Source organism: Aspergillus aculeatus (assembly GCF_001890905.1).
Source record: "Aspergillus aculeatus ATCC 16872 unplaced genomic scaffold ASPACscaffold_19, whole genome shotgun sequence".
NCBI lineage: Eukaryota > Fungi > Ascomycota > Eurotiomycetes > Eurotiales > Aspergillaceae > Aspergillus > Aspergillus aculeatus.
Window position 1 is genome coordinate 500,588 of NW_017962994.1, and position 21,587 is coordinate 522,174.

A 21,587-nucleotide genomic window follows, 5' to 3' on the forward strand; every position below is an offset into this window, starting at 1 on the left:
CATAGTAGTGGTGGCTTGACTGTATCTACTCGCTGAGAAGACGTCGCTTAAAGCCTTGGGCACTAATTGTAATACAGGTTCAGGATCGCATGCGAGGCAGACGAAAGACCAGAGTGATGACGTCTTTGTGTCCTCTACGGCGGACGAACCAGTCATGGGTTGTCTGAATCCTGATTGTGCATTGCTGCCCTGACATAGGCGCATGGCCTTTGCGACAGTACTCCCAAATCTCACATGAGAACTGTTTAATGAGCGCTCACCGATGCTCTACACTGTGGAAAGCAGGCCTGGATAGATGGTGTGAAGGCTGCATGAAAGGGTGTGAAGCATGCACAATGGTGCGCATGACGAGATTGGAACCCTCCTGCCGGCCACGGCTGACCATTCAGCGCAAAAGTACTGTGCATCTCAGCTCCCACATGGACTCCCGGAGCAACTTCTCCCGAGCCCGTGGGAAGCAATGACCCTAGAAGTGTTAGTTTTCAGACTGCGACAAGCAACAGTGCCCGTTTAAGATGGTGACAAGGCTGAAACCAGCGTCGCGACCTCATAAATGCCATATGCTTCAAGCTCTCGTTTTGGCGCTGAGCGCTATATATAGCTAGCCCTTCGTGATGTCTTGTCGCTTAAGGAGTAGAGTTGTACCTTTCGACCTCGGCCTGGAAGTTTATTGCGCTGCAGACCGACGATCACCGCGCCCCGATCCTATGGGAGGGGAGGTTTTGAGCACAATCGAGAAGAAAGCCGCTCGTATCTTGGTGGATAGGTTTCTTTTGTTGTCCGGCAAAGGGCGTCGGCCCCTTTATTGCAGGGGCTAGAGTGACAGATGAGCTGCGAAGAAGGGTCGAGGTGGGCGGCGACTGGCCGGTGCGCAGGGCCTGCTGCAAATGTACGTTGTCTCCTGACAAGTCCGTGTTGGTGGGTTCGATGCACAAGCGCCACATTCACATTCCCTCCCTGTGCGTCCCCTCTCCTACTTTGATCAAGTGGTCAAGATACGCATTACAATGGGTGTCCTGGTAGGATGAAGAGAGTATTTGAATCAGACTTCCAAGTTGTCACTGTGTCTAATTCACAACTGTATACTTATTGATTGAGTGATTTGATGTTGCACTGCGGGGAGGCAGGATCCGTGCCTGATTGGAAAGGCAGCCAACATCGCGAAAAGTGACTAGTCCCCGACAGGCTTAGCCTCTTCCAGACATCGATTTGAGCGGGTTTTGTTTTGGCGGCGCATCGCTTTCTGCTACACATACTTTTCTTTTTTTAAAAAGAGAACGCGCCGGGGAACGAGGACGGCGCAAAAGCTGACACAAAGTCCTCGAGTTTCAAAGCACAGGGTTTCAGGTCCTCCCCCACGCGATTGCTCAACTACTCTCTTTTGCTTTTTCTTCACTCTGTCATCTTACATAGTACAACCTCGTGTTTGTCCGTTGTCCCGGACAACAACCTCAGTGTAACCGACAGTCTGACTACCGACAATTCGGAGTGGGTTGGTCTTCTGGTCCTCTGGTCTTGTTCAGGTCCGTTGCGGGTCCCCCGAAAGTCTGTCTAGCTTAATTCTGCTGGACCCCATCCAATCCATCCACCGGACTTTTAATTTTCCTCTTCTTTTTTTCCTTCCCATATCGGCGCAGTCCCAAGTCGCGCATCAACTCCTCGAAAAAATCGCGGTGTAATCCAGCGGATCTTCACAAGATGGTTTCATTCTCTTGCGAGGTGAGTCGCGCAACATCGTTCACCCTCATACTTTGAAGAAGGCCAATCGGGTCACCGAATAACGGCGTGTGCTAATATGCGACGATCCTAATAGGCGTGTGGTGATGTTCTCACCAAGAAGAAGCTCGACCCCCATCGCAACCAATGTCGCGGCGCTTCCTACACCTGCATCGACTGTATGGTGCATTTCCAGGGAACTAGCTACAGATCGCACACGGTACGATTATTTTTTTCCCTTGGGATTGGTTTTGAACTCCCTGAATTATCTTTTTGTGGACTTGTTGCGCGCTGTGCCTCTTTGTCGCTGTACTGTCGGCTTTCTTGCTGCATCTACACCTGGTCACGATATCTTGCCTTACTCTCTTGTCTCACGGCCACCATTCAATTGTTGAGTTATGTGAACCAAAACTGACTCACCGTGATAGTCCTGCATGTCTGAGGCGCAAAAGTACCAAGGCGCGCTGTACAGAGAGAAGCCGGCCAAGAATCAACGCAAAGGGCAGAACAATGGCCGACAAAACCAGAGTCAGAACCAGAACCAACATCAGACCCAAAATCAGAAGCAGACCCCCCATGGCCACCAGGCACCTTACGTGGAGGATGGAACGGACACCGATAATCTTCCCCCACCCGCGCCCAGCCCTCCTCCCGCTGGGGTGGAGAAGACCCCGCGTACCGAAGGAAAGACCGACAAGCCGGTAAATGTCTTCGACTACCTTGTCCCTGAGGGCACCCCCAATGCCTCTAAGGTTTCTATGAACGAGGCTAAGGAACAGATGAAGATGGTCGCCAACGCGCCTTCGGTCTTCGAGTCAAGCAAGTCGCTGGCTCGCGTTGACACGGATGGCGATGACGACAACAAGACCTACGACGTCGCGTATGAAGAGAATGGATTCTCGTACGGCTCGGGCCCGATCAACCAGTCCCCCTACGACCGCAAGGCCCCCAATGTGTCCATGGAGTTCATGACCCCTGCGCCCAAGAAGAAGAAGGACCGCGCCTCCAAGGCCGATGGTGCCACGAGCGAGAAGAAGCGCAAGCGCCGCACCGAGGACCACGACACCGAGACCGACACGCCCATGCTGGATGCCCCCTCGAGCGTCGTCAACCACCCCGGCACCCCGATGTTGAACCACTCCGGACTGACGGGAGGATTGAACCGTATGCTCCGCTCCCCGTCGCTGGACGACGACGAAGGGCACGAGAACTCTTCCCGGCGACGCTACCAGGAAACCTCATCCCCGATCAAGCGGACCCGTCGCGACGAGAAAGAGAACCAAGCCGACGCGGGCCTGGGTATCTCCATGAAGAACCGCGCCGAGCGGTTTGTCTCGTCGATGTTCGGGGGCTCCTCCGTCTCCGGTAGCAGCGCCAACGGCCAGCTGGAGACTCGTCGCGCGAAGAAGACCCACAAGATCCGCGAGAACGGCGATGCCAAGGCCGCCGAGTCGGCGGATGCCCGCAAGTCCAAGCGCAAGAGCAGCGCCCAGACCGAAGGGGACCGGCCCTCGCGCCGTCAGAAGCAGATCGAGTACCCCGAATCGCACCACGATGAGGATGGCCGGCAGGTGGCGCTGTACCCCAAGAGCACGGTGCCGGATGGCTTGCAACGGCAGATGGCGAGCCACTTCCTGTCGCTGGTGACCAAGGGCCCCGAGAGCTCGCGCGGGTTCTCCGTGAACAAGGTGCTGAAGCGGTTCCACAAGGACTTCACCGATGAATTCGACACCGACCGGGGCCGCGACCAGGGTCGCAGTCGCGCGGACCGCGAGCGGAGAGTCGATGACGAGAAGGAACTGTGGCGCACTCTGCGCCTCAAGATGAACGAGCGGGGAGAGATTGTGGTCTTTTTCTGAGTACCCCCGGGTTTTGGGGCCCCACCCACTTTCATATACCTATGATCATTCTTTTATTCTTTTCTAGTGCATGGCGATCATGGCATGGAGGTTTACTGAATATCCACGGCTCATTGCATAGTTTTTGTCTATCATGCGTGGCATTATCTTTTTTTTTCTTACCTATGTAGCAATCTCGCAAATAGGTGCCAGGATTGATGTAGTGGCATTGGTAGGCGACGATTGACTAGGTAGTGATTGGGTAGTCCACTATGAGTAGTAAGTCGTTGCTGCTCTGACCAATGCGACAACTAGGTGTGTGCAGGAAACCTAGGTATGTTGGCTCTCCAAAGGCATAACCCGGGATAACATCGCCAACCCCATACCATATATATCATATCGCCAGGCCTTGCACCCAACATCCAAAAAGCTGAATCTATCAAAACCGTTCATCTATATCCATCCTTCCCCCCCCCCCCCCCCACCCCCCAAAAACTCATACCAAAGTTACTCCGGCTTCGTCAACATAAGCACATACTCCCTAGAGCTCAACCCAAACCGCAAGACATCCTTATCCATTACCTCCACAAACCGGCCCGCAGGGATCCTGTCCCCGTTCACCGTCGTCCCATTCGCGCTCTCCAGATCGATCACGTAGGGCTTGACGCGTCCGATCCGATCCCCGTACTCGTTCTTTTTCTCGACGAACCGGAACTGGATCGCCGCGTGCTGCTTTGAGCAGCTCGGATGCTCCAGCGGGAAATCTACGACGAGGTGCTCCCGCCCCACCAGCCAGCAGCTCCGGACGTTCAGCTCCACCATCTCCAGCAGGTCCTGCCCCTTGAACACATACAGCCGCCAGCTGTCCTTCGCCGGCGGTTTGCGGGCCTCCGGCGGTTCGTGGTATTTGAGCACGACGGTTGTGGGGCCGTTACCGCCGCCGCCGCCGTGGACGGTTACGGTGTTGCTTTCGGCGGCGAGGCGGCCGGTCGTGCCGAAGTTCGGTTTTTCTTTTTCGACTTCGGCGGCTGGGGGTTGGGAGTCTGAGGGGGTGAGGTCGGTGGTGTAGGCGGCTTGTTGGGAGGGGAGGGGTTTGGAGGAGCGGATTGGGGCTGAGGGGGCGGCGGTGGTGGTGTGTGGACTGCGGGAGCGAGAGCGCGAGGGACTGTCGCGGTGTCGGCGGGAGGAAGAGGGGGGTTTTGTTCTGTCTTTGCTGGTGTCGCGATCGCGACGGCGGCGGTGCGAAGATCGGTGGGAGTCGTCGTCGTCGTCGTCGTGGTCCCGGTGTCGACGGCGGTGGCGGTGTCGGTCTCGATCTCGATCTCGCTCGTCCCGGGGGCTTGTTGCGCGCTCCCTTCGCTCCCTGCGACGGTGGCCGTCGTCATCCCGGCGACTTCGCTCGCGGTCGTTGGGACTGCGCGACGAGCGACGGTGTACGCGGCGGCGGGAGCTGTCTCTGCGTGAGCTGCGGTGGCTGTCGTGGCGGTGGGATCTGTTGTCGCGCGAGGAGTCGCGGAATTGCTCTCGCTCTCGCTCTCGGTCGCGGCGGTCGCGAGGTGGGGCGGGCGAGCCGGATGGCGAGCGGTGGCGTCTCTGCGGGTGAGGGTCTGGTGAATCTGGCATGATTGCTGTGTCTAATGAAGGAGATGGAGGTGTTTACAGATTGAAGAGGAGCGGAGCTTGTTGAATGCCGCTGCACGTGACGGCTAACTGTGGGTCTCCGCACCGGACTGTGCTCGTCACTCTGGGCCTCCAGTAGCCCCGAACTTGCCGCGGGACGGACGGCGGCGGCTTCCATTGTGCTTGTATCACTCCACCACCACTGCATACATTACACTCATATACATTACACCCACCACTGCAGGAGAGAAGAACATCCCGTCCTTTCTCTCCTACGAAACCATGCGGCCATGCCCAGGAAACCCAATCTCCTCAACCAGAGCGGCCTACAATTCCTGAACGCAAGCTATTGCTCGCACTTCCCCGCCCAGCGGCACCGCTCCCAGCGCTACGCCACCACCAGCAGCACCAACCCCAACCCCAAATCTCACGACCTAACATGGCCAACCAGCCCAACCTTCACCCCATACGACCTCTTTCACTTGGACCGAAAAGCTCCCTACAGCAAAACACGATACTATGAACTCGTGAAGATTTACCACCCGGACCGCTCCTCGAGCAGCGGCAGCACCGGCACCGGCACCGGCACCAGCACCAGCAACCACCAGCAACACCCCCTCCTCCAAAACCTCACCCCGGAGGTCCGCATCCAACGATACCACCTCCTCGTCGCCGCGCACGAACTCCTCTCCGACCCCGCCCGACGAGCAGCGTACGACCAATTCGGCACGGGATGGAACGTCCACCGCCCGGACCGCCATCACGCTGCCGCTGACGAGCACCCCGAAAACGAGGTCCCGCCGTGGGCCCGCCCGGGCTCCAAGGACTACGGGCCCATCTTCGCCAACGCCACCTGGGAGGACTGGGAGCGGTGGCACAACCGCCACCAAGGGCGGCAGCAGCACATGGTGGACAACCGGACGTTCATCTCGTTTGTGGTGCTGCTCACGCTGCTGGGCGGGGCGCTGCAGGCGTCGTGGATCAGTCAGCTGAGTAGCGGCTATGAGGAGCGGTTGTGGGAGGTCACGGAGCAGTCGGAGCGGTTCCTGAATGGGCGCCGGGAGAAGTCCGTCGTCGCGGAGCGGGGGAAGGGGCTAGATGAGAAGGTGCAGCGGTTCTTGTTGGATCGGGATCCCACCGGGTTGGGATTGAAGGAGGAGGAAGGGGAGGTTTATCGGGGGGTTTTGGGGAAGAATGGTGGTCGTGGGAAGGGACGTGGTGCGAAGGTCGATGCTGGTCCTGCTGTTTCTTCTGGGGGTGCTGCTGCTGCTAGTGCTGCTGCTGCTGGTGCTGTGGAGGCTGGTGTTGGGGTCCAGGATCAACCGTCTACTTCTCCATCGGGAGAGCCGGAGACGGCTCCCTGAGTTAGGCTCATTGTTGGAGTATTAAGGACAAGTTGTTCCACCTTTTGTAGACGTTTACCGTACATGTTGCGAGCCTCAGAGCATTTCTCGCGGCCCGACGGTTGGAAAGCTCGCCATTGCAGACAATTAAAAAGTAGTCAATTGTTCTCTTAAGAGAAGACACAAGACAATATTCCCTGTTGCTGAAGAGTCTACTGCCAACATCTCAAACCGAACAATCACATTCAAGCATAGAATAGGGACAGACTGAAGAGTTAGTAGGGGAGGCCCAGCCTGGTACCAGGATCACCACTGGCAGTTTTCAGGATGCCTATTTTCAGACTGGGAGCGTGCCTGGACATGATCCTACAGTTCTGCGAAAAGGAAATATCCCTTTCTTTTTCCAATTCCTTGTTAAATACTTGCACTGTCTCCTACACGGTAGTCTTGGCACAAGACTGTATCAGTTCTCCGTTAAAAGATTGTGCTGAGTTATGTGTGATCAGAGCGGACCTAGGCTTTTTGTTCTACATATTAGTATTGATTTCTATAAGTTTAGATCAACTATACGGAGTATACTCTCAGAGTCCATCAAAACTACTCCTTATACAATAGGTTGTTTATACTTAATTGAAATCAAACTAGAATAGAAGTACTCATTGCTTCGTCATCATCACCTAGCATAAGTTGCCTATGAGTTACTACTACGTACAGCCTGACCTCAGTATGAATCGTCCTCTTACCGAAGAACAGCCGCTTCGGCCGGGGCTAAACCCGTTCAGACCACCACCGAGTTCCACACCGTAGCCTGGGCCTGCCTGATTGGGAGGTGGGCAACGATGATTAAGGGTGCGGAGACCATCTTCCGACCGTCGTGGAACAGTAGTGTGTGGTCACTGCAAATTCCCAGTCACTGGTGCCCGATCCTGATTACCTATTCAATGGCAACAGGATTTTCATTTCTCCTCTTCTCCTCAACTTCTCCCCTCCCACCCTGGCGGTATCCCGGTTCTGTCTTTCATTCTCATATCTCCCAGGTGAGGTCTTACGAGTCATGGCTGGCTGCCCTCTGCAGACTTTCGCCACAGACCTTCGACAGGGAGTGATTTCTCGCTGATGATGCAAGTGCTACGATGGTTCTACGATGGTTCTACGATGAGTGAGTCACCAGTACCAGGTGTTGAAACGCTGGATGAATTATTAACCCAAGATATACAGATTCCATCTCGCTCGCCCTCTCGAGCAGCAAGCAACCGAGCACTTAAAAACAACAGATATACAAGACCCCACTTATCGCTGAAATGAACACGACACGACCCACGACACCATCTCTGAACCCAGAGCGCAAGAACCAACACCGAACCTCCCAAATGTGAACTCGCAATCGAGTCTAGACGTCGGTCTTGAACGAAGTGAGACGCGCCTTGATGGCCTCCTCGGGCTCGTCGGTATCCAACTCCCGGAGCACACCGCTTCCGACATCATAGATCAGGCCGTGGACGCGCAGGCCCCGCTCCTGGATGGCATCCAGCACGACACTCTTCTGCTTGAGCGTCTTGACACCCTCGTGGACGTTCAGCTCGACGAGCTTCAGGTTGGCCTCGTCGGTGGGAAGCGAGTTGAGCAGGCTCAAGTGCTGCTCGCGGAGCTGGCGCAGGGGCATGAGCCACGGGTCCAAAATGCCGAGCTGCTTGTTGCCCAGGGCGGCAGCGACACCACCACAGCTGGTGTGGCCGCACACGACCACATGCTTGACGCGCAGGTGCTTCACGGCGTACTCGATCACGGCCGACGAGCTGAGGTCACTGGCGTGCAGCACGTTGGCAATGTTACGGTGGACGAAAACGTCGCCAGGCTTGAGGCCCAGCAGGGTGGTTTCAGGGCACCGCGAGTCGGAGCACCCGATCCACAGGATCTCGGGCTGCTGGCCTACGGCGAGCGTGGGGAAGAGTTGAGGGTCCTCCTTGGCGATCTTGGCTGCCCAGTCCTTGTTCTGGTGCAGAGCCGACATGAAGCGATCTGAGGGGGAGGATGGCATGTTAGCACAGGCTTGTCGCCGTGTGGTTGAGAAGCAGCGGGCCGGTCGGGTCGGCGCCGCCGGGCGGGGGTGTGCAACACGAAGGAAAGAGGAACGAAACATGCTGGCTCCCAGACGCTGTGGCATTTTCGAAGTGGAATGCGATGGTAGCGATCGAGGAGCTAGCCGGGTGATGTTTGTCAAGGTGGAAGAGAGAGAGTGCATTGAGAAAGACATTGTTGGGATGGGTGGGGAACGAGGCCTGAGTCACACTCGATGCCCCGACGGTAACCAGGAACGACCAACAGAGAACAAGGAAAAAATGATTTCGTCGATGTTCAACCCTTGAAAACAGGATGGTTCACCGACTTTCAGGAAGAAGACTGCAGGGTGGACACAAAATGAAGCAGCGAGTGCAGAGTTCAGCAGGGGAGGGGAGAAGGAGGTTGGAGGTGAAAAAGGCAAAATTGGCGGGCGGTCGCCGATTTCGCAGGGCACGTTGAGGATGAACTTCGTTCTTGGCATCTCTGTGCTACAAGGGGTTTGCACTCACCTGAGGTGGAAGCCATGGTTGCTGGTGATACTCGGGGTAACTGATGAGAGGACTGACAAGGACTGGGATTGCAAAATGAGGAGTATATGAAGATCTTGAGGGAAAAAGCTGACGAGGGTGTGGTCGCAATTCGCTTGAGGCGCGGCCAACTCAGTCTCGTCTCCTTTCGGGTATGCGGCCTGCAAACCACTCAAACCGGGTCACGTGGCTCACCGGACCACCGGCAATGTCCGCTCTCAGATGCTCCCTGCCCTCGCCTGCGATCACTTGCAACCACTTGCAACCACTGTGGCACTGTCATAAACCTTGATCCTGAGCGAGGTCAGGCAACGGGGCGTCGATGGGATGTCGTTGCAGGGGGGGATCTTGCGTAGTTGTAGGGGCTGTAGGGGATGTCGTGTCGTAGAACAATCACCACTCTACAGCTAACCGAGACCCGTATCTGGTGTGGTCTGATCGGATCTCAGATTCACCAATGGCGAGCACCCATTACTATGCACGCCACGCCGGGGAAACACTGTTATCGAGAGGATACATCCCTCATGGCCATGCGCTTGGGATCTGATACTGGATCAGGAGATCTAATCTATTCGCGTGTATCTCCAGCAAATGGCCGTTCGAAGGGTGACCAGGTGCCTTGGACTGAGGGTTTTCTACGAATGTTCTCCTTTTCGCGAGTACCCTTGGCTGTTACGTATGAGATGGAGCGGTTCATCTGAGCCAGCGGAGTCGGAGTCACCCATCCACTCCACTCCCTGCCAGAACCAGAAGAACGCCTGTTCTCGCTACGGCACGACGGCCACTCTTCTCCGTGACCCCTTGGAAGCGACTCTCCCTAGAAAGCTTCGAAGATATGCAGCCTGTGAGCGTGTCAGCTGTATAGTCTCAGAATGCAAAGTAGTATCAACATCTTGCCATTCGCATCAAAGCCATCATCTCCCAGCTCAGGTAAACCTGTTAAGTTACTGTTGTTCATGATGGTCGATAGCCAACTGGCGACCCCTGGCTGTATGAGTCCGAAACGGACCGCCTCACCGCCCCCGGCGATAAGCGGCAATAAGCCCCATACACGTGATCCAAAATAATCACCGGGGGGCGGCGCTTTTTTCTCTTCCGGGGCAACAAACTTGCCAGCCCGGCGCAGCACCACATCACCATTTCTTCTCAAGCTGTCCCAATTTCGACACACGCCATCATCATGGCTTTTCGGGCAAACTCTGGAATCCTCCGGAGATGGGGCCTGGGGTCCCGATCTCGGTGGGTGGGGAGTGTTCGTGGATTGGCCACTGTGACGGATGCCGCGCGGTATGGATGATTTTCGATCATTTTTGTTCACCCGCACTTCCATTCGCATACTAATTTTGTATCCGGATGTAGGGGATACGACGTCATCGTCATCGGCGGCGGACACGCAGGCGCGGAAGCGTGTGCGGCGGCGGCACGCTCCGGCGCACGAACGGCGTTGATTACCCCCTCGCGCTCGAATATTGGGGTTTGCTCGTGCAATCCGAGTTTCGGCGGGATTGGCAAGGGGACGATGATCCGCGAGGTGGACGCGATGGACGGCGTGGCCGGACGCACGATCGACAAGGCCGGAGTGATGTTCCGGACGCTGAACCGCTCCAAAGGTCCCGCTGTTTGGGGCCCCCGCGCGCAGATCGATCGCGATCTCTACAAGAAGTATATGCTGGAGGAGCTGAGTTCCACCGAGGGGCTGAGTATTGTGGAAGGCAAGGTGGGCGATATCGTGGTGTCGAAGGAGGGCGTGGAGGATGTGCCCGGGATGGCGCAGGGGAAGATTGTCGGGGTGCGGTTGGAGTCCGGCGAGGTCATTGCGACGAGTCGCGTGGTGATTACGACGGGGACGTTCCTGGGCGGGGAGATTCATATCGGGCTTGAGGCGTATCCCTCGGGGCGGATGGGCGAGGCGGCGACGTTTGGGCTGAGCAAGTCCCTCCGTGAGGCGGGGTTTCAGCTCGGTCGGTTGAAGACGGGGACGCCGCCGCGGTTGGATCGGAAGACGATCGACTTTGCGCCGTTGGAGGTCCAGGAGGGTGATCACCCGCCCCAGCCTTTCTCGTATCTGAATGATGCTGTGCAGGTGGGCGATGAGGGCCAGCTCAACTGCTGGATGACCTACACCAATGAAGCCGTGCATGATATCGTGCGGGCCAACCTCGACAAGACGGTTCACATCCGCGAGACGGTCAAGGGTCCACGATACTGTCCCTCGTTGGAGTCTAAGATCATTCGCTTCGGACACAAGGACCGGCACATGATCTGGCTTGAGCCTGAGGGATTTGCGCCCAACGATGTCATCTATCCTAACGGCATCTCGATGACTATCCCCGCCGACGCGCAGTATGCCATGCTCCGCAAGATCCATGGGCTGGAGAACGTGACCATGCTGCAACCGGGGTACGGGGTGGAATACGACTACATCGACCCGCGCAACCTGTGGCCGACACTGGAGACCAAACTGATCAGCGGGCTGTATCTGGCCGGCCAGATCAACGGCACGACGGGGTACGAGGAAGCCGCCGGTCAGGGTATCATCGCTGGCACGAACGCCGGCCTGTCCGCGCAGGGCCGCAAGCCGCTCACCCTGCGCCGCTCCGACGGGTTCATCGGCATCATGATCGATGACCTCATCACCAAGGGCGTCTCCGAGCCCTACCGCATGTTCACGACGCGCAGCGAGTACCGCATCTCGACGCGCGCGGACAACGCCGACCTGCGTCTCACGCGCATGGCCCGCGAGGCCGGCGTGGTCTCCGACACGCGCTGGCGCCAGTTCACCGAGACGGAGGCGCAAATCCAGGAACTGCAGTCCCTGCTCACCAACACGCGGCTGTCGTCCTCCGCCTGGGCCCGGCTTGGCTTCCCGTCCCGCATTGACGGATCTGTCCGCTCCGCCATGGACATTCTGTGTCTTCAGGAGACGGGTATTGACTCGCTGATCCCCCACATCGAGTCCCCGACGGGCACTGTCTACAATGCGAACTCGTTTGCCCCGGAGATCCGGACCCGTGTCGCCATCGAGGGTCGGTACGCGCCCCACGTCGCGCGCCAGGAGGCTGCGGCTCGCAAGGCCCTGCAGGATGAGAACCTGCTTCTCCCGCCGGACATGAACTACAAGGCGGTCCATGGTCTCAGCGCGGGCGAGGTCGAGGTCCTGACTCGCATCCGCCCCGTGAGCGTGGGGATGGCACGGCGATTGGAGGGCGTGACTCCTGCGGGAGTGCTGAGGGTTCTGATGTATGTGCATCGGTCCGGGACGGTGGGTCGCACGCCTGTGGCGGCGGAGGGGCTGGAGGAGACGCCTGAGGATGTCCTGACGCAGGCTCCTTGATTGGGGGGTGTTTTAGGCTTGGGGATCTCAAATGTACATTTCATGGGTCTGTAACATAGATAGCGACTTCACTACGGCATTTCTCGGATGGAGTTAGGTTTTGCATGGCTGGGAGGGTTATTATGCTTCTAATGGATTTTTTTTCATTATTCCATTCTTTGTTTGGGCAGTATGTATGCCCAGGGCGTGTGTGCTCCTAGGTATAATTTGTCTGCCTTCCCCCCCAAATCTTGACTAGAAGGCATTTGATATAAACACCGCACAACCCATCCATCCACCGCGTAAGTTCTCACATTGAGGGAGTCAGTCAGCTATACAACCATCAACCATCCATCCAGCGATGCACTCAGCGAGTCCATACATTTATTTATGAGTCAAATAGCTATACTGACCATCAACCACCACGAATCCAAGAAATCGTTTCTATATCGCTTACTTCTACAGAAGTCTGGTATAAGTTTTATCCGTTATCTTGCATGCACTGCAGATACTCCATCCAACCTCTCAGCTCCAATTCAATAGTCCGGCCTCTCCATCAAGAACGCATTAACCGACTGCAAGGTCGAGCGCGAGGGGTTCGCATCCGGCTTGCACAGGGTGATCCAGGCCAACCGCTGCCGAATGAACTGCTTGCCGATACTCTTCCTCTCGGTGGGGGTGAAGTTTCCTAGAATCCACATCGTCAGCCAACCACCCTTGCAACCCATCAACACAATGAACCTGATACAAAACTCACCCTCATTATCATAAAACAAACACAGAATCGCCAACAACGCGCCAACCGACAGATCCCGGCCAGACTCACACACGACCAACAGCGACGCCTCCGGGTTTTGCAACAAATGTTCCCTTACGAACTCCCGCACACGGTCGAGGTTCTTGCGCAGATCCCGACTGCCCAATTTCGCGGGTCCGCAGCCCAGATCCAACCTCCTGCTGCCTTGCTTTCCCTCCTTATCAACCTCAGTGGCAGACGCAGCCTCGGCAGGTCTGGCATTACAATCCACCACCAAATCGAACCCAACCCCACCCTTCATGTCTACAAAATCCCCCGCTCGCCCGAGAAACAAATTCCTCGTTGGAACAATCCGCACCGCCTTCCCTTCCGTCTCCTGCTCGTGCCCACCGGGAGATCTCCCCTCCTTCTCCCGCGCCAGCAACTCCGCAATCAACCCGGGAATATCCTCCTCATTCCGTCGCAGGAGCTCGTTCTTGTGCGCCCAAAACAGCGGGGGCGTAAGCCCCAGCGCCCAGCTCTCGCTGTCATCCCCGGCGCCCTGGATGTACCCGCCGGCGGAGATCTCGGCGCCGTGCACGCGCTTCGAGGCCGAGCACAGCACGAAGAGGTTGTATTCGCCGTCCGGGGAGGCAGTGAGCGTGGTCGGGTGGAAGTAGGCTCTGTTGGCCCAGGCGAGGCGGATGGGGCGGGCGAGTTGGGTGCGGAGGGTGGGGAGGGAGAGGTTGAGGTTCTTTTCGAGGTTAGTATACCCTGCTTTCGGACCGGGGGGGGGGGGGGTTTATAGGAAAAGTAGGTAGGGGAAGGAACAAGACGAACCAGCAAATCCTTGACGAACCCGTCGATCCGCCGCTCGATCTGGGATTCTTCCGAGGCCGGCAGGAAGTTCGGGGGGAATTGCACGGGGTGGTAGGCTTTGGCGTCGGGGAAGAGGGCGCGGTTGAGCACGGCCGTCCAGATGGGGATTGTTTTCGAGAGGGCGTCGGGCATTACTATCCTTCATTATTCAGTCCATTACTCTATTATCCGGTCTGCAGTGTCCAGCGTGTTGTGCATCATGGTGGTTTCGATTTATACAAGAGTAATAAGATTGCGATTTGGGTGGTAGGGGTAGGGGAAACTCACATTTACCCCGTCGAGTCGAATCTACGATTATGCATCTATACCCCTCCCCCGCCGAAGATCTTAGCATCCATCCTCAACTAATGTTTCACGGTCTAAACGAAGGGAGGCAAGGGCAACTAACCCCCCATACTGCCCCGCCACGCCCAACACCTGCAGATTGAGTCTACGCGAACTGAAATCCCACACCCCGGTGTGTCCGTCCGTGCTCTTGAAGTACACGCTGCCCGTCTTGTCGCGTGGCGCGATGTACCAGCTGCCGCACCGCTCGTTGGCAACTAACGGGAGGGCGTAGTGGTCGCGCACCTCGGCCACGAACTGCGCGTCCGTGGCGATGCTGGTCAGCCGGTTGGTCAAGGTCAGGGCGGAGCGGCGCAGCGCGGTCAGCGTCTGGCTGATGGATTGCTGTTCGGAGGAGGGAAAGTGGAGGGCGGCGAGGGAGGAGGGGAAGGAGGGGTCCATTTTGTGGTTCCCTCTTCTGTCTGGGGGTGGCTGTAGAATGGAGATGAGAAGAATGGAGGGGTTGAGCTCCGCGGTTTGCGTCGGGGTTATTTTTCTCGGTGCCTCAGGTTTCCAGGTGTTAGGCTCAGTCACGTGGGATAAGAGATAGGCCGTGGCAGAAAGCTTGGCTGTTAGTGAAGGCCATGATGTGGAACGTTTGCAACAGTGCAACGAATTTGGGACGGGTAGATCGGCATGCCGAGGATACGAAAGGCTTGTTTGATCGGGTGGACCGGATGATTGTAAGGGTCGTAAGGGTATTGTACTTGTAGTCTCATGCCCGGTTGTGAGCGATACTTGGACAAGCACTGCTTGCGTTGATCCGCACCGCATGTGCCTGGCCTTGTGATCCCCACTCGTGCCCTAACAGCTGGTGACATCACCCATCCTTCGCCATGGTCGACGACACAACGTCACCGTCTGCAGCGTAGTCAAGAAACAAATCAATGCTAAATCTCGGCCGATTACCTTGTGTGACAATGACCTCAACTGTCTTACTCTCCAGGAGACCCAACCGTAGGAACGGTATAAGAACAACCATCTAAGCCAGTGTAGCCAGTGTAACCTCCTATACCCCATACCACATACCACATCCAACACCATCAAAATGACCCCCAACCCAACCCCCTACACCTACGAAAACGCCATCTACAGCGCCGGCCTCGGCGACGAGCGCCCACGCTTCCCCCCGCACCCGCACGACTGGGAACCCACCGCGAAATCCCGCCTGTCGGCGGACAGCTTCGGCTACGTGCACGGCTCCGCCGGCACCGGCCAAACGGACGAGAACAACCGCGCCGCCTTCAGGAAATGGAACCTGGTGCCCTCGCGCCTGGTGCCGTCCGACTACCCGGACCTGAAGGTGAACCTCTTCGGCGAGGAATACCCCTACCCGATCGCCGTCGCCCCGGTCGGCGTGCAGAAGATCTTCCACCGCGACGGCGAGAGCGCCGTGGCGCGCGCCGCCGCCGAAGACCACGTGCCCTACATCCTCTCGACGGCGGCCTCGACCAGCATCGAAGACGCCGCCAAGGCCAACGGGCCCGACGGAAAGCGGTGGTTCCAGCTGTACTGGCCGCTGAACGAGAACAACGACATCACCGCCAGCCTGCTGCATCGCGCCCAGGACGCTGGGTTCAAAGTCCTAGTGGTGACTCTGGATACGTATATCCTGGGCTGGCGGCCGAGTGATCTAAGCAATGCGTATAACCCGTTCCTCCGGGCGGATAGTATCGGCGTGGAGTTGGGGTTCACGGATCCCGTGTACCGGCGGAAGTTCAGGGAGAAGCATGGCAAGGAGGTCGAGGAGGATCTGGGCACCGCGGCACGGGAGTGGGCGCATACGGTCTTCCCCGGGAAGAGTCACGGGTGGGAGGATTTGGAGTTCCTGAAGGAGCACTGGAAGGGGCCGATTGTGTTGAAGGGGATTCAAACCGTCAAGGACGCGGAGTTGGCCGTCCAGCATGGCATGGATGGCATTGTCGTCTCGAATCATGGCGGACGCCAGCAGGACGGCGGCGTCGCCTCGTTGGAGGTCCTCCCTGAGATCGTCGATGCGGTGGGCGACAAAGTTGAGGTGCTCTTTGATTCCGGGGTGCGCTGTGGGGCCGATATCGTCAAGGCGCTGGCGCTCGGGGCGAAGATGGTGCTCATCGGGAGGCCGTACGTTTATGGGTTGGCCATGGGGGGTCAGGCCGGGGTCAGCCATGTCTTGAAGTGTCTCTTGGGGGATTTGGATTTGACGCTGCATTTGTCGGGCGTGCCTTCAGTGCGGAAGGAGCATTTGAATCGGTCGATTCTGCGGGAGTCGAAGTAGGTGGACTTTTCATCTCGGTGAATTTATAATGATACTTCTTCTGTAATACTTAGACTACCCTTAGAATCTGTGTCAATATGCCAATAGATAATCATCGTATCACTGTGTTTGGCTGGGTTTGTTGCAAGAGGTCAAAACTTTTTCTATCCGCTAATAATATACATGCTCTCTCCGCGGAGACTATTTACAGGTGGGAAAGCCGCATTGTTCATTATTCCATCTCATCCGCCTCTCCATCACGAACTGGTTGCAGATGCCTTCTGAGCATTCTCCTCGGCCTTCGCAGCGAACTTGGCGCGGGCCAGTTCGATCCGGGACTTGGGACGCTCGCCCGTGCTGTTGACAGCGTCCAACCCCTTGGCCTTGGCAGCCCACTCGCCCCGCCGTCTCTTGTACAGATCCATCGACCAGTTCCTCCACACGGCCCGACCCACAAACGAGTCGCGCAGGGCCATCTCGTTCTGCGCAAGCTCCTGCGCCATCCGCTCCTTGACGAAGAAGACATCCTTTGTTGCCTGCCACAAGGCATCCACCACGCGCGATCCGCTGCTGTCCAGAGCCAGATCCTTGAGCTGTCCGGTGAAGCGGGTGACCAGCTGGCGGCGGAATTGAGTGGTCGAGGTGGGCAGCGTGAGCGCTTGCTGCAGGACATGCGAGGCAGTGGGGTCGGTGGCGATTTTGATCAGAGACTCCGTCGACTGCGCCAGCAAGCCAGAGTACACCAGCCCGCTCAACGCTCCTGGAGCAGTCAACATCGTCTGCGCGAACAGAGAGCTGTGCAATCGAGCCGCTGCGAGAGCCTTCTGGTTGTTGGGCGCGCTGGTTCCCTCCTCGCCGTATCTCGGCTGCTCCACATCATCCTGAGAGAAGCCCTCCAGCCACAGCATCTTATCCAGACGGCGAGCGGGGTCGCGGTCGTAAGCAGCTTCCAGAGCACGGGCAATGGGGGCGGTATCGACCCCACGGATCAGACAACGCTCGATCAAGGCCTTGGGAACGATCAGTCGGGACCGCTCAATGAGACCAGAGATCTGGGGAACAATCAAGTCGACCGCCTCTTTGAGATCATCCTTGCCAAGACGCTCGAGGATACGCAGGACGACATATCCAGCGGTGATGTTGCGTGCAAGGGAGCCCATCTGTTCGCGCATGAGGTTCTTGTACAGCGCCTTGAACAACTTTCCGGGCAGGCACTTGACGATGGTTTCCAGCAGTCGCGATCCGACCGGGTCGTACAGCAGCCCGCGGACGAAGATGGTGCTCTCGGAGCCTTCCGTGAACTCCTCGTCGGGGATCAATCGTCTCGTGATCGACTTGGGGTCCTTCGCGCTGGACTTCCCAAAATGCGACAGCTCCAAGTACACCAACACTTGCAGCACCGGGTTTCCAACAGGGTGGGTGGCCAGTGCGCGGAGATACGTATCATCCAACACAGACACCATATCCTTCATGACCTTCTTCAGGGTGGCCTCGAACGTCTCGGGGACGCTTCTCTTCTGCGCCACAGGGTTCTCCTTCGGGGTATCGGTGTTGGCAAGACCCAATCTCTCCTTCTTCCGACTAGCGACAACGGAGTCGCTCAACGACAGATCCACCGGTTCTCCCGCCAACACCAGCAGGAGGACTCTGATCGTGTGCGACGCAAACCTCTCGGTCAGCAGATATCCCCAGTTTCCTTGCAGTTCCTCCACCACCGTCATGAACATCTCAGCCAGCGACAGCTCGGGTTCCGGCTCCGCGTCCTCCTCTCCGTCCACCTCCATCTTCTCCGTCTTGGGCTTCGATGGCTTCTGCGTGACGCCGGGCGCGGCATTAATGAACAGGGTCTCGCAGCAGTGACTGGCGAACCGGTGCTGGACGAGGTGCAGGAAATGGCCGATAAACTTGTTGAACAGGCGTCGAATCTGGCGCATGTCGGACAACGATATGAGCTTCTCCATTAGCCGCGAGCACGACTGACTGCACGCAATCTTCAATTCCTTGCCCCGAGCCTCCGTGTACACACTCTCAATGAATACCCGCCGCTCCTCCTCGTCGCCGAACTGGTTCAGTTCCAGCACCTCGCTGGCGCGGGAAAAGTATTCCTGTTCCTCGGGGTCCAGAAGACCGAAGAACACCGTCTCGCCGGAATTACCATTCTCCTGGTCGAAGCCCTCCTGCTCGGCTTGTTGGTCGTATGCTGGCTCCGCATCCAATGCGATGTAGTCGGCGCCCTGGGTGAAATCGTCGTTGGCGGGCTCGTCGTCGGTCGACGGCTTCATGCGCTTGGGCAGGGTCTCTTCGGGGACCTCATCGCGTTTGCGCTTGGCGGCGTCCTTGCTGGCCTTGTCGGCGGCCCGACGACCTCTCTTCTGATTCTCACGCGGCATTTTTGATTGACCTTGGTTGAATGGAGAGGCTTGCGATCGACAGTCGGCGGCAGTTTTTTTTCGGCGGAAACCCAGCGGTGGTCCAAGCGTCTCCGCGGGTTGTTTGCCGCGTTTGCAGGGCGAGGCCAGGCGGTGAGGCGCAAATTCTTGAAATGTTTGCTGCGTATCACGTGCACTCCGTCATTTCGACGATACTGCTTCCTTTCTGCAGGCGAAATATTCAACAGATGGTTGCCATCTTTACTCAGCAATCATCAGCACTTCAATTGACCCTGTTTCTTTGGTCCTTATCCTTATCGAGTCACCTGTCTGCTTTCAAACAACATATCTCTAAGAAAAGCCTTCAGAACACCAAAATCCCGGTCGTCGAACCCGACCATGCTGAACAGAGCTCTTCTCCGAACGCCCTGGTTGCGACCAGCGATCTTCAGCGCACCACACTCCTCGATCAGCGCAACAGCAGCCTCAGCACCGCGCTTCCCAATCCTCTACGCCACCACCAGACCTCTCACCTCCGCCCCCTCCCGTCAATCCGAACACCCACCAACGACACCCTCAACGCCACCGTCCGAGACAGCTGAACTCCCATCGCAAGACCCCGAACCTGCCACGACGACCACCACCACCACAACCACCGCCCCCGAACCCCCATCCCACATTCCCTGGTACCTCCAAGACGAGCCCTCCGTGCCGGCCACGCGCCCCATCACTTCAGGCGAGCAGATCCCCGCCCTCCCAGAAAACCCGCCGGCCCTCCTCGCGGCGCTGCTGGAGTACACCTTCAAAGACCTGGGGTTGGACGGGCTGAAACTCCTCGACCTGCGGGGATTGGACACGCCGCCCGCGCTGGGCGCCAACGTGATCATGATCGTGGGCACCGCGCGCAGCGTCAAGCACCTGAACGTCTCGGCGGACCGGCTGTGCCGCTGGCTGCGCAGCACGTACAAGCTGGCGCCGTTCGCGGACGGCCTGCTGGGCCGCAACGAGCTGAAGATCAAGCTGCGGCGGAAGGCGAAGCGCGCGCGCCTGGCGAGTAAGGCTGGGACGCTGGTGGACGACAAGGACGATGGGATCACGACGGGGTGGATCTGCGTCAACGCCGGGATCGTGGAGGAGGCGCCCCAGGCCGATGAGGTGGTGGCGGCGCAGGAGGAGGCCGGGTTCGAGGGGTTCGGGAATGCCGGGTGGGGGACCCGGGTGGTCGTGCAGATCTTTACGGAGGAGAAGCGCGCCGAGGTGGATTTGGAAGGGCTGTGGGAGAAGAATCTCGCCCGTGTCGGACGGCAGCGGGAGAGGGAGAGGGCCGAGCGCGAGGATGGGGAGGAGTGGTTGTAGTGTAGTGTAGTCTAGTATGCCGAGGGGTTTTTTTATGGTCAGGTGTATGAATTACGTGAATGCATTTCTGGGCGGGTATATGTACATTAGATTCCATTCTGTTGGGGGCCTTTCCCGGTGGGTGTTGTGGGAGGGGCTGAAAAATGCAAGCCACATTAGGTTGTACATGAATCTTTTGTATATATAGGATATCTGGATATAACTTTTTGAAGGTGTCTAGTTGAACACCACGGTCTTGTGGCCATTGAGCAGCACGCGGTGCTCGGCAAAGTACTTCACGGCGGTGGCGAGGACGTTGCTCTCGACGTTGGAGCCGGCGTGGGTCAGCTCCTTGGGGCTGAGGGCGTGGTTGACGCGGACGACGTTCTGCTCGATGATGGGGCCCTCGTCGAGGTCGCTGGTGACGAAGTGGGCGGTGGCGCCGACGATCTTGACGCCGCGGTCGTAGGCCTGGTGGTAGGGCTTGGCGCCCTTGAAGCTGGGCAGGAAGCTGTGGTGGATGTTGATGATCTTGCCGGACATGGCGTCGCAGAGCTTGGGCGAGAGCACCTGCATGTAGCGGGCGAGGACGACCAGGTCGATGCTGTGCTCGGCGATGAGCTCGAGGATGCGGCCCTCCTGCTCGGCCTTGGTGGCCGCCGTCACGGGCAGGTGGATGAAGGGGATGTTGTAGGTGGCGGCCAGCGCGGCGAAGTCCGGGTGGTTGGAGACGATCAGGGGGATCTCAATCGCCAGCTGGCCCGTCGACGCCCGGAACAGCAGGTCGTTCAGGCAGTGGCCGATCTTCGACACCATGATCAGCACCCGCGGCTTGGCCGTCGCCGACACCAGCTCGAAGGTCATCGCCAGCTTCTCGGCCGTCGGCGCAAACGCCTCCCGCAGCTGCTCCAGCGTCGGCGCCGGCGTGCTCTCCGGCTTGAAGTGCACGCGCATGAAGAACCGCTCCGACGTCGGGTCGCCGAACTGCGACGAGTCGATGATGTTCAGGTTGTTCTGCACCAGGTAGGCCGTCACCGCGTGGACGATGCCCGGGCGGTCGGGGCAGGAGAGGGTGAGGATGTAGCTCATTTTGGTGGAGGGTGGATGTTGGATCGGGGAAGAGGTTGGGTGGTTGAAGGAGGGAAAAGGGGATTGGCGCGGGGGGGGGGGAGGTTAAAGAATAAGGTTGTGGAGGTTGTTCAAGGTTCCTGACACGATGCAGAATTTAAGCCGCTGGCGAGAGCCACTGCAGGTTTGCCCCGCCGCTTGCGGCGATGAGTCAATCCGGTC

General features: G+C 57.8%; 10 protein-coding genes across 10 annotated transcripts; 5 read left to right on the forward strand and 5 right to left on the reverse strand.

Annotated features, from left to right (window-relative positions):
• Positions 1–1,261: 1,261 nt before the first annotated feature.
• Positions 1,262–4,031, forward strand: ASPACDRAFT_126552 (LYAR-type C2HC zinc finger protein). Its single transcript, XM_020196953.1, has 3 exons — positions 1,262–1,719; positions 1,814–1,936; positions 2,145–4,031. Exons 1-3 carry the CDS (start codon positions 1,699–1,701, stop codon positions 3,573–3,575), a joined length of 1,575 nt encoding a protein of 524 aa, XP_020052080.1. The 5' UTR covers positions 1,262–1,698; the 3' UTR covers positions 3,576–4,031.
• Positions 4,032–4,076: 45 nt separating this feature from the next.
• On the reverse strand, positions 4,077–4,736 carry ASPACDRAFT_9477 (putative FHA domain protein SNIP1; the record flags this gene model as incomplete). Its single annotated transcript, XM_020206131.1, has 1 exon — positions 4,077–4,736. A coding segment is annotated over one exon (660 nt), but the record flags the coding sequence as incomplete, so codon positions are not given.
• A 728-nt stretch (positions 4,737–5,464) lies between these two features.
• On the forward strand, positions 5,465–6,538 carry ASPACDRAFT_64220 (J domain-containing protein; the record flags this gene model as incomplete). Its single annotated transcript, XM_020203979.1, has 1 exon — positions 5,465–6,538. One exon carries the CDS (start codon positions 5,465–5,467, stop codon positions 6,536–6,538), a length of 1,074 nt encoding a protein of 357 aa, XP_020052082.1.
• Positions 6,539–7,907: 1,369 nt separating this feature from the next.
• On the reverse strand, positions 7,908–8,555 carry ASPACDRAFT_35870 (carbonic anhydrase; the record flags this gene model as incomplete). Its single annotated transcript, XM_020200160.1, has 1 exon — positions 7,908–8,555. The coding sequence occupies one exon, from the start codon at positions 8,553–8,555 to the stop codon at positions 7,908–7,910; it is 648 nt and encodes a 215-aa protein (XP_020052083.1).
• Positions 8,556–10,268: 1,713 nt separating this feature from the next.
• On the forward strand, positions 10,269–12,517 carry ASPACDRAFT_81812 (tRNA modification protein MTO1). The gene is made up of 2 exons (XM_020205959.1): positions 10,269–10,392; positions 10,465–12,517. The coding sequence occupies exons 1-2, from the start codon at positions 10,286–10,288 to the stop codon at positions 12,437–12,439; spliced, it is 2,082 nt and encodes a 693-aa protein (XP_020052084.1). The 5' UTR covers positions 10,269–10,285; the 3' UTR covers positions 12,440–12,517.
• A 196-nt stretch (positions 12,518–12,713) lies between these two features.
• Positions 12,714–14,858, reverse strand: ASPACDRAFT_126558 (uncharacterized protein). The gene is made up of 5 exons (XM_020196954.1): positions 14,422–14,858; positions 14,301–14,335; positions 13,995–14,167; positions 13,176–13,908; positions 12,714–13,106 (listed from the first exon to the last, which is right to left on the reverse strand). Exons 1-5 carry the CDS (start codon positions 14,757–14,759, stop codon positions 12,955–12,957), a joined length of 1,431 nt encoding a protein of 476 aa, XP_020052085.1. The 5' UTR covers positions 14,760–14,858; the 3' UTR covers positions 12,714–12,954.
• Positions 14,859–15,370: 512 nt separating this feature from the next.
• On the forward strand, positions 15,371–16,717 carry ASPACDRAFT_126560 (lactate 2-monooxygenase). The gene has a single exon (XM_020196955.1). The coding sequence runs from the start codon at positions 15,406–15,408 to the stop codon at positions 16,612–16,614; it is 1,209 nt and encodes a 402-aa protein (XP_020052086.1). The 5' UTR covers positions 15,371–15,405; the 3' UTR covers positions 16,615–16,717.
• nop9 (RNA-binding RNA processing protein NOP9) lies at positions 16,667–19,033 on the reverse strand. The gene has a single exon (XM_020196956.1). It carries the CDS (start codon positions 18,981–18,983, stop codon positions 16,851–16,853), a length of 2,133 nt encoding a protein of 710 aa, XP_020052087.1. The 5' UTR covers positions 18,984–19,033; the 3' UTR covers positions 16,667–16,850.
• A 328-nt stretch (positions 19,034–19,361) lies between these two features.
• ASPACDRAFT_47639 (uncharacterized protein) lies at positions 19,362–20,318 on the forward strand (the record flags this gene model as incomplete). The annotated part of the gene is made up of 1 exon (XM_020201992.1): positions 19,362–20,318. One exon carries the CDS (start codon positions 19,362–19,364, stop codon positions 20,316–20,318), a length of 957 nt encoding a protein of 318 aa, XP_020052088.1.
• Positions 20,319–20,534: 216 nt separating this feature from the next.
• ASPACDRAFT_47640 (formyltetrahydrofolate deformylase) lies at positions 20,535–21,386 on the reverse strand (the record flags this gene model as incomplete). The annotated part of the gene is made up of 1 exon (XM_020201993.1): positions 20,535–21,386. The coding sequence occupies one exon, from the start codon at positions 21,384–21,386 to the stop codon at positions 20,535–20,537; it is 852 nt and encodes a 283-aa protein (XP_020052089.1).
• Between the last annotated feature and the right edge of the window lie 201 nt (positions 21,387–21,587).